The following is a 17860-nucleotide window of genomic DNA, read 5'->3' as shown; positions in this document are numbered from 1 at the left end:
GGGGGGGGGGGGTGCGGGGTGACATGGTGGGGCTAGCTAGGGCAATGACGTGATACTACTACAGAAATAGGTTTATATGTCGGTCTATCTCTGTCAGTTTCTTACGAGCCAGCAGTGATAAAATATTACTATCGGTTCATATTATGGAATGGCACTAAAAGGTCATTCGAAAAGAACTAGTAGTGAAAATCTAATATCACTGCTGGCTCTAGCTATGAGTCGATGGTGATAGTATCACTGCCGGCTTGTGGCTGAGCCGACGGTGATGGTGTATAATAGCTTATTTAAAGAAAATCATAATTTTTTCATACGAAGTTGGATAGGGACAAATTTTATATCAAAACTGTAGCCATCGACGAGATTTATAATTTTGTAGTTGATTTTTTTACTTAATATCATTTAGATATCCAAATAATCATTTAAAATTTCAAACATAATATGTTAAAATGATTGTATATACTAATGGTATCATTAGTACTTCTGTGGTTGGATGTTAAGGATGTATCGCGCGAGCTGAGAGGTTTCGAGTTCGAATGCCACGAACCGCACGCGCACGTATTTTGTTGTAATTTGCGACGATGTGGGCTTAGGGGTTCCTCGAGTGAAAAATATATATATATTTTTAATTTTTTCAGCCCTAAAAGATAGATCCGGCGCTCGACTATCACTATCGGCTGAAGCCTTCAACCGGCAGGGACTGACAGTGATAGTCGGGAACTGTTATTGCCCGTTGTCCACTGCCGGTTCCAAAATCGGCAGTGAAATCCCTTTATGGGTCGGCAGTGAAGAGATTTTTTTAGTAGTGTGGGGCAGGGCTGGCCAGGGTGGTGCGATGTGGTGAACCCAAATGTGTGGCACAGGGCGACAGCTGTGAGGGGTGGGGCTAGTGGTGGATCTCTGCCCTGCAACGGACCTAGATGTGCAGGGCAAGGCTGGTGGCTTCGGTGAGGGGTAAAGCTAGGATTGAAAGGTGGCAGGGGTGGGTAGGGCAGCGACGTGGTGTGGCTAGTTGGGGCTGGGTTGCTAGGAGGTGACGACGGGCTTGATGGGGCAGTGACACAGGGTGGCTGAGTGGGGCTGGATTGATCGAGGCCTGGGGAGAGGGAGGTGGCAGCGGGCTGCTGGATCAGGGTCTGAGGAGAAGGAGAGGGGGATAGGGAGATTGTAGAGGGAAGCGGCGGCGAACATGGACTCACGAGATGGGAGAGATCGAGTTTGAGACTTTGAGGTTAATTGGGTTTGGATTTGGATATTAGGGTTTGGACTTTGGAGAATTTAGCATAACTCTCAGATTAGTTTCACGAATAAACAGGTTTAGCTGATATGGATACGTCTTACCTATAACTATACCTATCTACCTGTCGGATAATATTTTCTATCATAAATATACCGTAAGTACCAAATGCTATATATATCCTATTCTATTTAAATATTTAATAACAAGTAATCAGATAATACAAATAAATTGACATCCGTACCACCTGCCTCTGCGTCTGCTCGTAGTCTACACACGGCACGACCAAACTGTGCCCTTGCTTCTTCTAGCTCGCTTCTTCCGGTTCCAGCCCATTTGATCCCAGCTGACCTGACCCATGTCTTCAATGCCTGCCCCTGCGCGTCTCTTTCCACCGGACAAGCCGTTCAATTGAGATGCAAGTTTTATAATTTTTTAAGTTATTAGATCAATTTAAAATTCAAAGAAAAATAAACAAAAGATTTACTTCCATCTACCTCAGCTTAAAAAAACTAAACACTGATCTAGAACTATTGAGCTGCATACATAAAACAATTCACCAAAATCCTAAGTTAATGAAAAAATAGACATTTCAGATATACTTTAACACTCTTCTCACGTTGAGGCTTCATTAGACCTCAGAAGTAGAAATATAAGTCGACTTTAATTTTTTATTTAATTATGTCCATTAGAATTCGAAGTCTAATACTGATACTTATATTAAATTGCATATATCAACCAACATAAAAAACTAAGCGGATAGAGAAAAATAAATAATTCATTTATACTCCAACCAGAACTAATTACTATTTACCCTCGTGCATCCCAATGCGGGTAAAAAGATACAATTCTCCGCGTGCTCAAAAGAACCCACTTGGAACAAACAACGACGATTAAGAACGGAGCACAGACACGTGGATGATAAGGGCGCGTGGAGAGTCTCGCTCCCTCCGCTGCTTAAAAAGAATTAACAAATGAGGCTTGTGTTTGGGCTCGTGTTTTCGGGGAGCGTGAAAAGTCAAAATACATTTTGCACGTGCGACGACGCCTGAGGGCCCCAGGAGCCGCTGCTGGTGGCGGCGGCGGGGGTGGTTCCTGGAAAGGGGGCGCCACTGTCAGGCTCCGGCTGGTTCTCGACCTCCGTCATCAGAGCCTCCTCCACGGCCCTCTCGACTTCAGCAGCCGCAATCTGCGAACGCCACACCAGAGGAAGCGTGGTCAGTTGAGCATCCAGGTAACAAGTGGCATATAAGTATATAGAGAAAAACAACTGCAGCAAGTGGAGTAAATGATAAGCTCGGCACCGTGGAGATGCCTTGCTTCGGATTGGAGAGGCGTCGACGATCGACATGCTTGGCGTTTAGTGGCAGCGAAGTACAGATGGGCACGGCTGTCTGGATGTCTGTGGGTTTCATTGATTTGATAGCTGAAGATTGATGCAAACTATGAAGGGTGCAAATTGGTGAATCTAAAAGTATCCATTGATCCTTTTTAGTTCAATTAATTATACTATTTTTAAAAAATTATATAAGTACCTTTATATTTGCCAATTTACACCCCATAGGAACAGTGGGGGTTGATTACGCTGCTTATTGCAGGTTTTGCAACTCCACTTGTCGACATGGTGGGGGTTTGTTTTTGAGGAAACAGGTAAGGATTTGTTCGAACGGTTTATGCACAGATAGGACGACCTGAGCAGGAGTTTGATTTGTCAGTGTCTAAATGTGAAATTCGGAGCAGAACGGTTGTGTGTTATATGATTTGCCTAATTTCTCCCTAATGGTGTTTCATTTGGACCTGGTCACCTGGTTATATACAAAGTGGGTTCAAACTTTTGTCATCCATATCCTGATGACAATGCAGTTTCCTATCTAACAATCTAATTCGGCAAGGCAGGATCAAATGTGCTATTAATAGAATACGGGAATCTAGTAGGTGACTGAACTGCTGCTGTATCTTTTCCTACCTAAAATCTGGAGCAGGTTTACCGTCAGCAAAGCAGGTGGACAAGTTCAGAAATTTCAGCATCCAAATTCCAGAGCTAAACAATGATTTAAGTTGTCAGAGTGCTCACCGTTGTTTCGACAATCATCTCCGTCCGCAGCCTGCCGTTGGACATGTTCGACCGGACCCCTCTCGCCCTCACGTCCATGCTTTTCAGGCGCCGGAGGGCTCCGATCATGGAGTCGATCGCCGACGAGGGCTCGTCGACCACGAACTGGACCTTGACGCACTGCTGCTGCGCGTCGTGGCCGAGGATCTTGGCCTTTAGCTCCTCGTTCCGCCGCTGCAGCTGGTCCCGTGCGCCCTTGAGCTCGTGGATGTAGATCGCCGCGGACTGCACGATCGAGTTCTTGTCCCCCTGTCAGCACAGCAGCGCTCGTGTCAGTGATCAGCACACTCTGCTGAAGAAATGGTCATGGCATATAGGAGCAGAGGCGGGCGGGCGGGCTGACGACGAGACGAACCTTGGATCTGGTGGAGACCATGGCGTAGAGGTCGGCGTAGCTCTGGCTGAGCTTCTCTCGGCGCTGCCGCTCCCGCATCATGTGCCGGAACCCGCGGCTGCTCTCCGCCGCGCCCCGCTGCGGCACCTCTGCTTCCTCCATAGTCTGATCACTGCCTCCCCCCATCCTACCCAGCGCGCCAATAACCCTCCTGTGCACATTCTCCCCACTCCCGTGTGGCGGTCGCGCCCCGGCCGGGGGCAACTCAGGCCCGGCCCCGCTGTAATCCCGGAACGCGCTGGGCCTCGGCGCCTGCGGCGGTTCCTCTGGCGAAGCAATGAGGCCGAAGGGCAGCTCCGGGGAGGCCGGCGCGGCGCCGTGCGGGTAGAAAGCAGCCTCGTCGTGGAAGCTGGCGTAGTAGTAGGAGTCCATCTGCATTTCCGGCCTCCGGCCGTGCTCCCCGCAGGCTCGAACTCTCCGCTTCCCTGTTCTGCAGGCGGCGGCGGCGGCGCGATTCGACGGAGAGGCACGGAGTGGAGAGCGGTTTGGTTTGCCGGGAAGTATTCGAACGCGGGTTAAATAGCCACCGGTTCGGTGCGTGGTGGTTTACGGTCACGTGGTCAAATGGCTTTTCCAATCTGGAGGAGCATCGTTTAAAAAAAATAAAAATGGGAGGAGGAGGAGGAGGTGGAAAAGAGCACGTGGTGGGAATGGGGCCTGCGGCAACGCGCTTTGGAGTGGTGGCGTCAGGTGACGCGTCGGGTGAGGAGCCGGATCGGAACGTTCCACGTAGGGGGCGGGGCCACTTGGAGATAAAATCCCACGTACTGTACTATTTGCGCCTGGCACCCTCCGTGATTTGCTATTTAGCACATCGACATCGACAGGCGCAGCGATTTTATTCGCCCAGACTATGTAATCTCATCCATAAATGGACTTTTGCAATCTACCTATATATTATATTATTATTTAAGTGTTAAAAAGAGTCACTATATTTACTTTTAAAGTCATTGAATTACTATGTTAATCAGAAAAAAAATGATCTAAACAACTCATTATTATGAGCATCTAACGATATATATTAAACAAAGAGTTAATATCAATTACAATTAATAAATAGCTAATTCCAAACTAAAAAATATGGAAAATTAGTAGTTTGATTTCCATACATTTTGGGAAGCAAAATATCTAAATAAAGAGTCCAAATAAAATAAATAATAATTGAAGTTGGGATTAGAATAGAAAAAAGAATGATCCATATCAAATATAGTATTAGAAAAAGAACAAATTATTATAAAAACCAAATATCTAAATAAAGAGTTCATGAAAAATACAATTAATCAAATGTTATCGTGACAAAATATTACAACTGAGGCTAGCCACGCTATTAGCGTGGGCCACCTTATTAGTTTGTATTATTAAGATCTTAATCATTGCCTCTTAGCATTAAATAATTACATAAATCACATAATAGAATAAAAGCATTTACAATAGTTAACTTCAAGCCCCTGAAATTAGCACGCAGTTCCCTTTCCTGTTTTTTTAGAAGCTCCCGAATTACAAAACTAGATCATTACTTCATTTTGTTCTTTGTTTTTTAGCTAGAAATAGTGCGAATGTTGAGATTAAATAAATGTATAGACCCGATATGGCCAACACTATATCAATGATTTTTTTTTTCTCTCCTACTGAAATTGCCACATTGATAATTGATGAACCATCTAAATGAGACAAATAATATTGCCATGCCAATGAGAAATCGCAGCTGAAACAAACTAAGAGACTTAAATGGCAACTAATTTAGAATAAACCGTGGATATTCCAAGTTAATTGTCAAGCATAAGGGGCCTTTCTATAAACAGTAAGTTCGACGGCTTAATTTGCACTTAATATATAAAAAAGAGCATTCAGGGCACAACAGTACGCAAATTAAGATGGGCATAAGGACATTTCTGTTGAATAATGTAACATATGTACGGGAGGATATGTTCGACGAGCTGCCACTCTCACAGCCATTCAACAAAATTATAATATTTGCATGTTGAGCACATATAAACAAAGTACACGGAAGATACAAAAGTGCACTTCTCCCAATGGCAAACTAAATTAAAAGGAGGAAAAATCCAAGCAACGAGTAGAGTGAACAAGACGAGAGCTACGTACCTCACGTCTTCACCCCGCGTGAACCAGGACCAGCCAACGTACGATGAGTACGTATCTCATTTGCTTGAATTTTTCCTCCTTGAGACGCATGGACGTTTGAAGAGCAAATGACGAGTAAGGACTTGTCCTTGACCGCATAATCTTCTACTCCCCCTGCTGTTGAACACATGGAACCTTCTGTTATTCCTCGGCGAGTTTTTCGTGCGACTATTAGGATTTGAATAATTACATCTGATTTTCAAAAGTTTTTCAAGGCGGACGGTTAATTTTATTATTGTAGCATGTGCGTGGAAGGTGACAGTTCTGTTTGTGTGTTCAAGGTCCAACCATAGTCATGCATGCATGGTATTGGTACCCGTGGTCGTGGCGATTACAAATAATTCCCGCGTGTTCCCCTGTGTTTTGTAACGTTTAGTAGTCATTTCCCATGTGTGAAGTCATGCATGGTTTCGTTTAGCTCATTTACTTCTACTTTACAATTTGCAATTCACCCACATGGCCACATGTGCGAAAGTGATGCATGCATGCTGTAAGAAATTAACGCTTGTTAAGACAAGGGTTAGCCATATAGTAGTATACGGCATAACTTAGTTGTCGATTCTTAAGATATGCTACTCAAGAAGCAGCGTCTAATACAGTTGACTGGAGTGCATTGTTGCGCTTTCGTCACCTGTGTGGAGCTCGATGTCAGTTCCTACTAATTTTACGGTCGGAGTTTTTCTTACTTTATTTCCCTTAAAAAAATATGTTACTCTAGAGTTCTGACATCCATATATGGTATTACTAATATTGTGAAATATACTATTAGAGTTATTCCATTATAGATATGAAATTGGACAAAGTACCATGTCTCATTTGGTCCCCACCTCCTCCATCCTCTCTCCTTCTCACCCCCTCCTAATGCCGCCGCTAATCATCTAAGCCATCATTGTCGTTGCTTTTCCTATGGATTGGCCAACAACTCTATTTGCCCATTAAAAAAACAACTCTATTTACCATGAAGTATTTGTACCGGAGGTGACTTGAGATGGAGCTGGGCATGAGGTTTTTACCCGAGGATGACCAAGACCTGACGGTGATGATGACACGAGAGGGTGTGCCCTTGACTTGGGCAACGTTGTCCTCGAGTTAGTGGAGGGCATGTGAAGAGGTGGGGAGCTCCCTCCCGATATGCACGTATAACTGCATATTAATATTTAGAAGTAAAATTATATTTCATGAAGTTTTTAATGATTAAATTAGCTGGATAACTTTCGTCTAGCGAACCAGTATAGTTTTAAATATAAAAATAATTAAAAAATTTGTTGTACAGATTGTATCATGTCAAACATAAGAAAACCTGAGAGAACACAATCTCACTCGGACCGTGGATGATGTACTATGCTCGTACTAGATTGCTAGCACGACAAAAGGCCACTCTCACTTTGTTTACCTCAAACCATTCAAGGAGTCCCTCGCCAAAAAAAACATTCAAGGTGTTGTGTTTAGTATTACTAGGGTTAATGATGTATTTAATTCTTCATGATAAAATTATATTATCATGTAGTTTTTTATGATTAAATTAGCTGGATAATTTTCGTCTAGCCAATCAGTATAGTTTTAAATATAAAAATAATTAAAAAAATATTGTACAGATTGTATCATGTCAAACAAAAGAAAACCTGAGAGAACACAATCACTACTAAAAAAAGGTCTAACAGTGCCGGTTGAAAAATAGTTTCACTGCCGGTTTTTCAACCGGCACTCTTCACTCAGCACTAATAGTTGGCAACTATTAGTGCCGGTTTCCCATCCGGCATTATTGGTATTTTTAGACAATAAAAAAAGAGAAAATTGGCGGCGATGGGAGCGGCATCCGAGCCAGCTCAGATGTCGCTCACCAGCCACCACTGTCGTCGCCGCTCCCCCACCACCGTCACCACCGATCTCCCCTCCACATACACATGCACGATATTACAACCCAAAAATCAAAACAAAACCCTAAAATCAACTCATCTCACATATCATATAGAACAAATCAAACACAAGGCTACATAACATTGGTGCTATTCATAGATCGAACAAATCGAACACAAATTGAAGCAAGCGCGCATGTATGACTCCCGCGCCCATGGACACGGGCTCCAGCGCGTGAAGCACCCACCAGTCCGCAGCGTCGCATGGCGTACCTGCAACCCTTGCCGTTGCAGTACGCGCGCCACACCTTCTCCTCCAGTAGCTTCCTGCACGTGCCAGTGCCGTGAGAGTCAGCCGTGGTTGCGGTGCTCGGGAAGGCGCCCTTGGCGCGGTCGCACTCCAGGGCGATGCGGACGAGGCCGGAGGCCATCTCGCGCACCAGCGACGCCATGGGTGCGGCCAGCTCCAGCAGCAGTGTGGGGCACGCATGCGGGTTGACTTGGAACGAACCCCACGCCGTTTGAGGAAGGGAGTGAGCACAGCACCGGAGGACCTCACTTCCTTGAGAGAGAGAGAGAGAGAGAGAGAGAGAGAGGGGGGGGGGGGCGATGGAGGAAGTACGAGAGAGAGGGCAGTGGGGAACGAGAGAGAGAGGAGTTTGAAAGACTGCGCGAGAGAGAAGAGGTGAGAAAAATATCTGGAGCGGGACTTGATCGAGCCAAAATTAGATTGGAATAAAATTTCGGGTCCATATAGACTATCAGTGCCGGTTGTGACTAGAACCAACACTGATAGTTGGAGCCGGACATTTGATCGAGCCAAAATTAGAATGGATTAAAATTTCAGGTCCAAATGAACTATCAGTGCCGGTTGTAACTAGAACTAGCACTGATAGGTAGGAATGCATTACTGATGAGAGGTATTTTGGGAACAAGGAAACTTAAGTGCCAAGGCACCTCCTTAGGCCTATAAATAAAGGGGTAAGTCTATAGAGAGAGGTGGAGTCAACCATTTGAGAGACTAGTAATAGGTTTTGGAGGAGATGAGAGGATAGTCTTAGTCTTTATAATGGGTTAGAGCTTTTGTAAGATAAATAAATTTGTAATATGTCAAAAATAGGACTGACATCTGTGCTTAATAAAGATTATTTTCTTGCATATGCTCGTTCTTAACTCCTTCTAGTCTACTTCTTTTGGTTCTCTTGCATTCCTTGCAAGTTTTCTATTTTCGTGTTGATTTTCATTTTTACCTTTGAGATACAATCTTTTTACCTTGAAAAGTTGTTTTTCATGTTGTTAGAGGCATAAAATTCGCATACTCATGCATATGAGTGGGTTTTGAGTTTCCTTACCTCTGGATCATCAATCTGGAGAGTTTCTTTGCCAGGTGATCATCTTCTTTAGTTTCTTTGCAAGTTACGAGCCTTCGAGTACTAAGACATATGTAATAGTCTTGAATGGAACCTAGGGTTTATATTTCATCCGTGAAGTCATGTTGCATCGATAACTTCCTTTTAACTTTATCTCTATTTTGCTTCCGTTTGAGATTTGAGGTGCATTCAAGACTATAGTCATGTTGCCTCGATACCTTCCTTTTAACTTTAGTCTTGGGTGAAAATAGGAGAGGGTCATTGATTTCGAAAGAAATTTGTTGAAACATCTATTCATCCTCCCTCTAGTCGTTATTCTCGGTCATACAGAAGTTAATGATGCATACAAGACTATAGTAATTGTAAGGGTAAAATGGACTAGATGACCCTTAAAATCCTTAAACGATAGCTTTTTCAAGCACCACACCTAAAACTCTCGAACGACATCAAATATGAAACCGGAGGAAGTAACAAGCAAATTGGGATTTGGGACTTGCGCACTGGCACTGCAATACTACATTAATCATTATGTACCTAATACCTTTGCTTGCTACTCGGGCCGTCGCCCACGCCCCATGCGGCCACACTGCTGATCTAGCCTACAGTCTGCGGCTTGCGGACCTATACAGCGAGTAGCCGAGCATGCCCTCGTGGCCTCGTGCGGCTACACTGTGCCCTCGTATCGCGTTGCCACTTGCCACGCCGTGGCCACGCCCATGCCCCGCCGCGCCTCACGTCCGCGTCTCGCCACCACACAGCCGTAGGACCAGCCTCGACGCCACACGACTGCAGGACCAGCCAGTTAAGGATTCTGATGTTGGATGGGTGGATGGGTTGCAGATGAAATAGGCTATTGCCTATTGGGATGCCCCTTGTTGGGCTCGGTGGGAGATGGCCCAGTTTTAAAGTTGCAGCCCAACTCGATGGTTAGTCCATTATCTAGTTGTTTTTAACCTCTAGCATAATCTCCATTCTTTAGCCCCCTTTCCTCTCTTCCATGACCCTAAAAATGAAGGGGGCTCGGGGGGAGGACCACAGTGCAGTGGCCGGAGGCTCAATCCCCCTGCTGCCCGTTGAGTCCTCCACTGGCCTCATCCGTCTACACCGCACCCTCGTATCGTGTCGCCACTTGCCACACTGTGCCCACGCCCCACCATGCCGCATGCCCGCATCTTGCCACCACATGGCCATAGGACAAGCCTTGACGCCGCACGACCACAGGACCAACCAGTTAAGATTCTAATGTTGAATGGCTAGATGGGTTGTAGATGAAATGAGCTATTGTCTATTGAGTTGTTTCTTATTGGGCTCCCTGGAGCTCAGTTTTGAAGTTACAACCTAGCTCACTAGTTAGCTCACTCTCTGGTTGTCTTCAACCTCCAGTAGAATCTTGATTATCGAACCCCTTTCCTCTCTTCTATGACCCTAAAAATGAAGTGAGCTCCACACTACGGTGAATGATAAGTGGGGCTCGAGCCCCTACTGGCCCGTTGAATCCGCCACTCGCTACTGCAGTTCGTGACGGGACCAAGAGCGAAAACGGCGTGGCACTGCACTGCACGGCAAGCGGACGAGGCGGCGAGTTGCACGGGGGTCAGGGGATCGCCGCTTCTCCGGTCCCAATCTGCGGTGGCAAGGTGTCAGTAGCCCCATCACTATAGGCCTAGAGCTGGTAGCTTGGCCTGCCCGTGTATGGTAACGATGGGCTGGCTTTCGGATCCATCTTCTGCATACAGTAAGCCAGTAGTGTTTTTAAAAAATAAAATTAAGCCAGTAGTGGTGTCTGTCTTCACTTTGAGGTTCCTGAGACTCAGGTGGATCCACTGGCTCACACGGTCACACGGACCAAATAAAAGTTTTCTGTTTTGAGAGCAGAAGAAAAGAAACAAACATATGGGGTGTATTTGGTTTGTCGAATTTGTCCTAGATTATGCATATAATCTTTTGAATAAGCGTATTTGGTTATCCGTATTTATTGTTTTAGTTTAGTTTGATATATGCAAATATACGTTTTCAACTTGGTCTGGCTGATGCAAATATACGTCTTCAACCTGATCCAACGAGTACAGACAGATCCATTGTCAGTGTTACAAAATCATCTGCATGCAAACAATAAATCATAATATTAACTCTTATATCTATTGATCTCAGATTCGATCAACCAAATAAAAACTCAGCTCAATTTATCTAAACAAATACAACCCATGAGATATTTTTCTTTTCCTTAAAAATCAAACTATTTTTTTTAATAAATATGAGTCCACGCAACGTCGTCCGGAGAGCCACCAGCGGCAGCACGGCAACACCGACGGCGTGTCAAGCACCTGAGAGGTACGGTCCACCCGACTGACGGGACGTCAGGAGCCGCCCCGCGCTGACGGTCGAGCCGAGCCGAGCACCACGGCGACAGAGGCGCCGGCGCTGAGGGCCCAGGCCGCACAAGCTCGCGCGTCCACCGGCTTCCGCCTCCGCGGCAACACGGCCGTCCTCTCCTCTTGCGCGCGCGGCGCGGCATCGGGCACGTCGTGAACTCGTGGTCCTGCGGTTTTTAACTCAAGGGCGCTCGGTCTGTCGTCTCGTGGAAACCTCGCTCACGGAATGGTTGATCTTCTCTCACGGAATCGTGATACTACGGTTTTTAACCCAAGAACATCTGGTTGGTATCAATTTTAGGTGTAGAATTTGTGAGGCAACAAAGAGCAGATTGACCATTTTCTGCCGGAAAACACTGCAAGTCACTGTATATTCCACGTAAACGAGCCTCTCATCTGTTTGGTTGCTTGTCCAACTTTGCCACACTTGAGTTTGGCAAGTTTAACCACATGTGACAAGCATTTGGTTCATAGCCATAAGTTTAGCATGCTACATTTTCTTAGTCATATACCTCACATGTCATACATTTAATTATTTGCTTAAATTTGTCACAAGTGTGATAAGTAATTTGTTCACCATAAAAGTTATGGCTTATCACATCTTTGCCTAAAAAAATATGATAAAACATAGCTAACAACCAAACAAGCCCTAATATTTACAGAGATCATATAGAAGGAAAGGACACTCAATTGCAAGCCCCCACATGGATTGGCTCAAGAACTGTCACTATTTTCAAACATGTTTCCTATGCTATAGTTGACAGAAAGTAAGAAAGTTTTTAGTTAATGAGCATGCACGCGTGACGGTGTTCTTCTCAAATAGGATTTCTCTATCTCCGGGTTTAGCGGGAGCTCCAGGCAGCGGAGGACCGTCGAATGGACGGTGCCAGGGCGGGGAACCAGAAGAGACAGTAGCGGGGTGGGGGGAGGGGATCCGACGATGAGGACGCCGTAAGAGATAGAAAGAGGCTAACGGGAGGTAGGGATGAGCACGCAAGATGCCGACGAGGTGAGAGAAACAGACACAAAGACAGAGATGGTTGGAGGATAAAGATGCACAGAGGCTGTTGAATCTCCGACGAACGAAACGCATCCACTGAAAAAACGCAAAAAACAGTCACCTGGAAAATAGCCGCCCCCATTTTCAAAACCATGTATGTGGAAGTAAGCACGACATTTTACGCGAGAAAAGAACTAGTCAACTCTGGAGATGATTTTAGCCGCCTAAGCCAGTGATGCATCATGGCCCCGGTATATGCAACTCTATTTAATCGTGTTTTTTTTCTTTTTCTCCAAGAGCACGGCCAAGAATCTTACATCAGCACTTCGGCAGCACAAGCGATCTATTCGGGAAATGCGATGGCAGGCATAACCTTGTGCAATGCCTAATGGAATCAGATTCCTCTTAAGACCACAAGGATCATGAACTCATGATGGAGCAGAAAGAATGAATGGCCAACACTGCATGTATGCAACCCATGATGGTTCGTGCTACTGCTCTCTAAAAAAAAGACCTACGTGCTACAGCACCAGATGTAGCAAAATCAATCATGCAGCAGACACGGATATTTCAATTCAACACACAAATTAACCGGCAAAAGAACGACAATTCAACACACAAATTACCGAGAAAAGAAGGTATGCCAATCAGATTTTCGGGGAACGGTGGGCTCAGAGTTAAATACCTGAACAAGATGGATTCAACAGTTCCAGCCCCAAGAGCAATCTGAAGATCTGAATTCCTTAGAAGAGTTTCACCCATCTCACTTCTGCCAATGTTTGAAAGGAAAACCATAAAAATAGACGAACGCAAAGGTTTTCCCCAAAGAAAATGAAAGATTCGCAGCACAGAAAAGAAGAATAGAGATTTCATCCAAAAAAGAGAGACGAAGCCATGGCAAACGGATATATATCTACCTATGACCTCAAACAGATATGCTTGGAGAGCTATAACTTTCGACGCAATAAATTAAACTTGTTCAGCTGTCAATTTGGGGATGGGAAACAGCAGAGCGAAAAAATAATTTCACTTCATCTTCTAAAAAAAAATCATGAAAATTCAATTGAAGATATCACAAACAATCGATCCATTTCATGAACGAAACACATACCTCACCGAGTGAGTGTTCGGCTCAAACTGACCGAGATTGATCTCTTCAACTAAAAATTGCCACTCCGACAAATAATCTCCTGAACCGCAATCAAGAGAGTATAAAACACACACACACAAGAACCGAGAAAAACAAATCAAAATCCCCTGAAGAAACTGTAACCAAGCAACCAAAACAACCCACCACATCAGAGATCCCAGAGAGAGAGGTGCATCAACGAATAGAGCATCAGATGAGCAAGCAATTCTTACCTCAGCTTCGTTTGTTGATCTGGTTCTTCTTTCCCTTGCTTCCGCCTTGCTCTCCTGTGCTTCTTCCCCGTCGGTTGTGAGGACTGCGGGAGGGCAGGTGGTGGTCAACAGCAGGAAATGTTTTGCCGCGTGGATTCCAAATGTTTATTTGGTCCAACAGCCAGCAGACGACGAGGAAAAGTCTGAATGTTTTACTGTGGAAAATGGAAGCTGATTGGCCCTCAGTGCATGAAAAACACGTGGTCAAACATTCCTCTTCCTTTATTTCGTTTTTCCAAGGAATCAATAGACTGCAAGCCTGCAAGCAAGTGAAGCAGAAATGCAGAGGAAAAACATGGTATGGGACAAAACACATGTGATGAAATGCAATATTCTCCATTAATAAACTACAGCAGACATCCACAATCAGTTCATCACACAATTTAATTTGGTACCTCCCTCTGCCAAAAACATGTGAAGAACATTTCCAACAACTTTGGTACCAAGGGTCAGCTCCAGATGGACTTCACAAAGTACATGACTAACATACTTGAGGAAATGAAACTAGCTGGATGACAGATACACCACAAGGATCAACAATTTCCAAGAGGGCCCCATTACAGTCAGTTTAATAGTTAGCTACTTAGCTTGCTTTGTTCAGTCTATTTTCTTGTCCTCTTGCGACTTCTCCTTCCTCTGGAGGTGGCTGCGGATTTCTCAGGAGAGCTATGAAGATCGCCACTGCCTGTCTCAGAGGGCTCATCATTGATGCTTCGATCTTTGTCGCTTCCTTCCTCGAAGAGCTCTGTTCTGTCCATTGAGTTCTCCTCCTCCTCCTTTGGAGGCTTGTCAGCAGATTCAAGTTCAGCAACTTTGTCTCTGAGCTGTCTGAGCTTGGCCTTCTTCGAATTTAAGACAGCCACAAACTAGAGAAATACAAAAATGGTGAGTAATGCACAAATACATTAAGCTCAAAATACAGCTTCCTAGAGTTCTAATCTATTAGAACTTAATGAGAAAAGCATTGACGACTAAACATCAGCACAAAAGGGAGAAAAAATGTCACATTGCGAAAATGTAAGGCTCAGCAACCAGTGTTTTCTGCAAAAATAGTGTGCATTAATGCAAAAAGGCTCAGGGTACATGCGTCAAGTATTTTGCATTTCGTATGGAACTAAATAAGAAACTATCATCTGCAACAGGCACTCAGTGAACAAAACAACAGGAGAAACTGTACCTTTGAAAAGGTGGCTTGTTCGAACTCCGCCTCCTCATTATTTAGTCTTTCACTTTGTTGCAAGCACTTCTCGGCTTCTTGTTTCAACTTGTCGAAGGATTGCGTTTTCCTAACAACCTCTTCCTAAATAAGGAAATATAACAACCTAGTAAATTAAGGCCTGATTAAGAAATGGATTAAAGTTGTTCGGTAGTTTGGTGGTTGGGGGCAATTCAGGCAAATCGACTTTATATTCATCTGTACCTCAGCAACCAATTCGCCCTGTGGTTCTCTTTAAATTCAACATAACCATAGATTTTTCATAATGGCAAGTAGTCCAAAATGAAAGAGTTAAAGCAAAGGGTCATACACTCAAGCGTATATTTGAATCCATAAGAAAATCCAGGATCTCAGATACAGTCTGTTGCGTTCTAGGTGAAGGCTGCAGCTTCCAACGCCATTCCAACTTGGTACCTTGTCTTTCAAATGTCCATGACAACTAAATGGAACAAGAAAGGCCAAAAGATCAGGAAAAAGAATAAAGGTAAAAATCTGAGAAGCAAAAAAGAAGTGAGGACATGGACTTTCCATAAGCTGGAAGGCAAGCTTGGATAGTAGATGCATAGTGACCATAAGAACCTCTTTCGACTTGAGTGCATTACATATTCATATTTCATGATGGTAAGACCTCTACAAAAGTTAACAGCCTTGTTCCTACCGTGTGAGTAAGTAGGAAATAGGAAAAAGTCTACATAACCCCCTGAACTATCGACTAGTGCATACTTAAAACCCCAAACTACAAAACCAGGTATTGTGAACCTTAAACTTCGCAAAACTGTTTACTTAACCCCCTAACCTGGTTTCTGATGATGTTTCCGCCTTGCTGGCACTGCTGCAGTGGGGAGGGAGCCCACCTGTTAGCCACTGTTCTTCTTCCCATTTGGCTTCGCAAAGCTTAAGGTCCACAATACCTGGTTTTATAGTTCAGGGTTTAGTATACACCAGTCGATAGTTCAGGAGGTTAAGTAGACTTTTTCTGTAGGAAATAGTAGTAACTCCAACTAAATTACTAAGGCACTAAAAGTGAAGTACATCAATCCCAGAGGTAGTGGTGAGCATATACTACGGAAAAAAATCTCCCTTCCACGAACAAGTCCTAGTCTATATGCTAAGTCCTGAAGGTTGTGTTTTTTTGTCCGGCTAGGTTTTTTTTATAGGTTCCTTAATTCCATCTCATTTGTGGCTGACCCGTCATCAATCATCCATGCTTTAAACTATTTGAAAATTGCTGTTTGGTGACCTTTCTAAATGACATGGATGCACCCATTTCCTACATATTCTTGAAAGGAATGTATGGCGAATTTGCCTATTCTAGTGCTATAAATGGGTAGCACAAAATGTTGGCTGAAACTTGAAAGGTACTTATCGGCAAATGGCTTGCAGGTATTACCAAATCATCATTCCATTGCATTTTAATCCATCAATGTCTATTACTGTAGTTTCCTGAAGAAGTGAGTAAGTCCGTGCATTTGAATTTGGGAACTGCTTGGTAGATCTCTAAAAGACCCAAATCCAAAAAATGCAAGTAGAACTCAATAACTTGCACTAAGAAAAAGAAAACGAGAAGTCTCTTCTTAACAAAATTGCAATAGAAAGATCAGGAATTGCTTTTAAATTGGGCCCATAGGAACTGTTGATGGAGATCTTATTACCAGCACTAATCTGAAACTCATGAGCAAGTCGACCTAAATACTGAATGCATTCTTGGATGATTACTGGCTACCAAACCTCACAGATTGCAATACCAATGTTGTTACACTGGACAGAATTAGCGAAAGAAATGAGGATCAAACGTGATACTGTACACCTCAAATAGCAACCCCTACAGGCTTACATCCAAATGTCGAATAGCCTAGTTAAAACAATTCAACGCGATCTAGAATCAGTAAATTTCTTCCATTAACTCGATAATTTTTATGTGCCCTCGAGCACATTTAGTGATCAGGAAAGGAGATGGAGTGGGTGACAGGAGCCGAACGGACTGACCCTGCGATTGCCGTTGCCGGCGTCGTGGAAGGAGTAGGCGGACCCCGGCTGGTGGAAGGCGAGGTAGCGCTCGGCGAGCGCGAGGTACTCGGCGACGGGCTGGTCCCACTGCTCGGCGCGGAGCCGCACCTCGGCGTCGGAGGCGTCGGCGACCCACGCGCCGGCGCCGTCGGTGACCGCGAGGGAGAAACGGGTGGGGAGCCACGTGACCCTCACGAACACAGCGCCGCCGCCCGCTGCCGCCGACTTGGGGTCCTCCACCGCCACCGAAAGCTTCGCGCAGCTGTGCCTCGGCGCCGCGGTCGTCGCCATGGTCGACGAGCCCGAAGGGGGGGAAGGCGGCGGCTGGTCGGTCGGGGCACGGATCGGCCGTTGGAGAGAACCGCGCACGGGAGCTTGCGTCCTTTTTTTTTAGATCAGGAGCTTCATCACTTGCAAATGCAGGATTACAATCAAGATTCAGGATTTGAGTACCGGTGGGGTGCTTCAACAGGTGTGATTGGTTCACATTTGAAGATCTTGTTTCGACGGATATTTATAATCTCATAAAAATATTTAATTATCTATATTTACTGTTCTAATCTAGTCCGACGGATACATCCTTCTAATTCACTTATGTAGACAAATTTACTAATTAAAATCACAAAATTATTTTTATACGAGCAATCAATCAAAATCTTAATTCTTCCATTCAAATTAACCTCAGATTCGATTAACTAAATAGAAACTTAAATCAATTTATCTAGATAGATACAACCAGTAAAATATTTTATTTC

At 44.4% G+C, this 17860-nt stretch overlaps 1 protein-coding gene across 1 annotated transcript; it reads right to left on the bottom strand.

Annotated features, from left to right (window-relative positions):
- Positions 1-1994: 1994 nt before the first annotated feature.
- Positions 1995-14003, bottom strand: LOC133913272 (transcription factor BHLH148-like). Its single transcript, XM_062356377.1, has 5 exons — positions 13844-14003; positions 13167-13250; positions 3703-6000; positions 3309-3596; positions 1995-2423 (listed from the first exon to the last, which is right to left on the bottom strand). The coding sequence occupies exons 3-5, from the start codon at positions 4117-4119 to the stop codon at positions 2253-2255; spliced, it is 876 nt and encodes a 291-aa protein (XP_062212361.1). The 5' UTR covers positions 4120-6000; positions 13167-13250; positions 13844-14003; the 3' UTR covers positions 1995-2252.
- Positions 14004-17860: the final 3857 nt, after the last annotated feature.

The sequence above is a fragment of the Phragmites australis genome, chromosome 3 (assembly GCF_958298935.1).
Source record: "Phragmites australis chromosome 3, lpPhrAust1.1, whole genome shotgun sequence".
NCBI classification, from domain to species: Eukaryota; Viridiplantae; Streptophyta; class Magnoliopsida; order Poales; family Poaceae; genus Phragmites; species Phragmites australis.
This window is presented reverse-complemented; position numbering and strand designations above follow the sequence as displayed.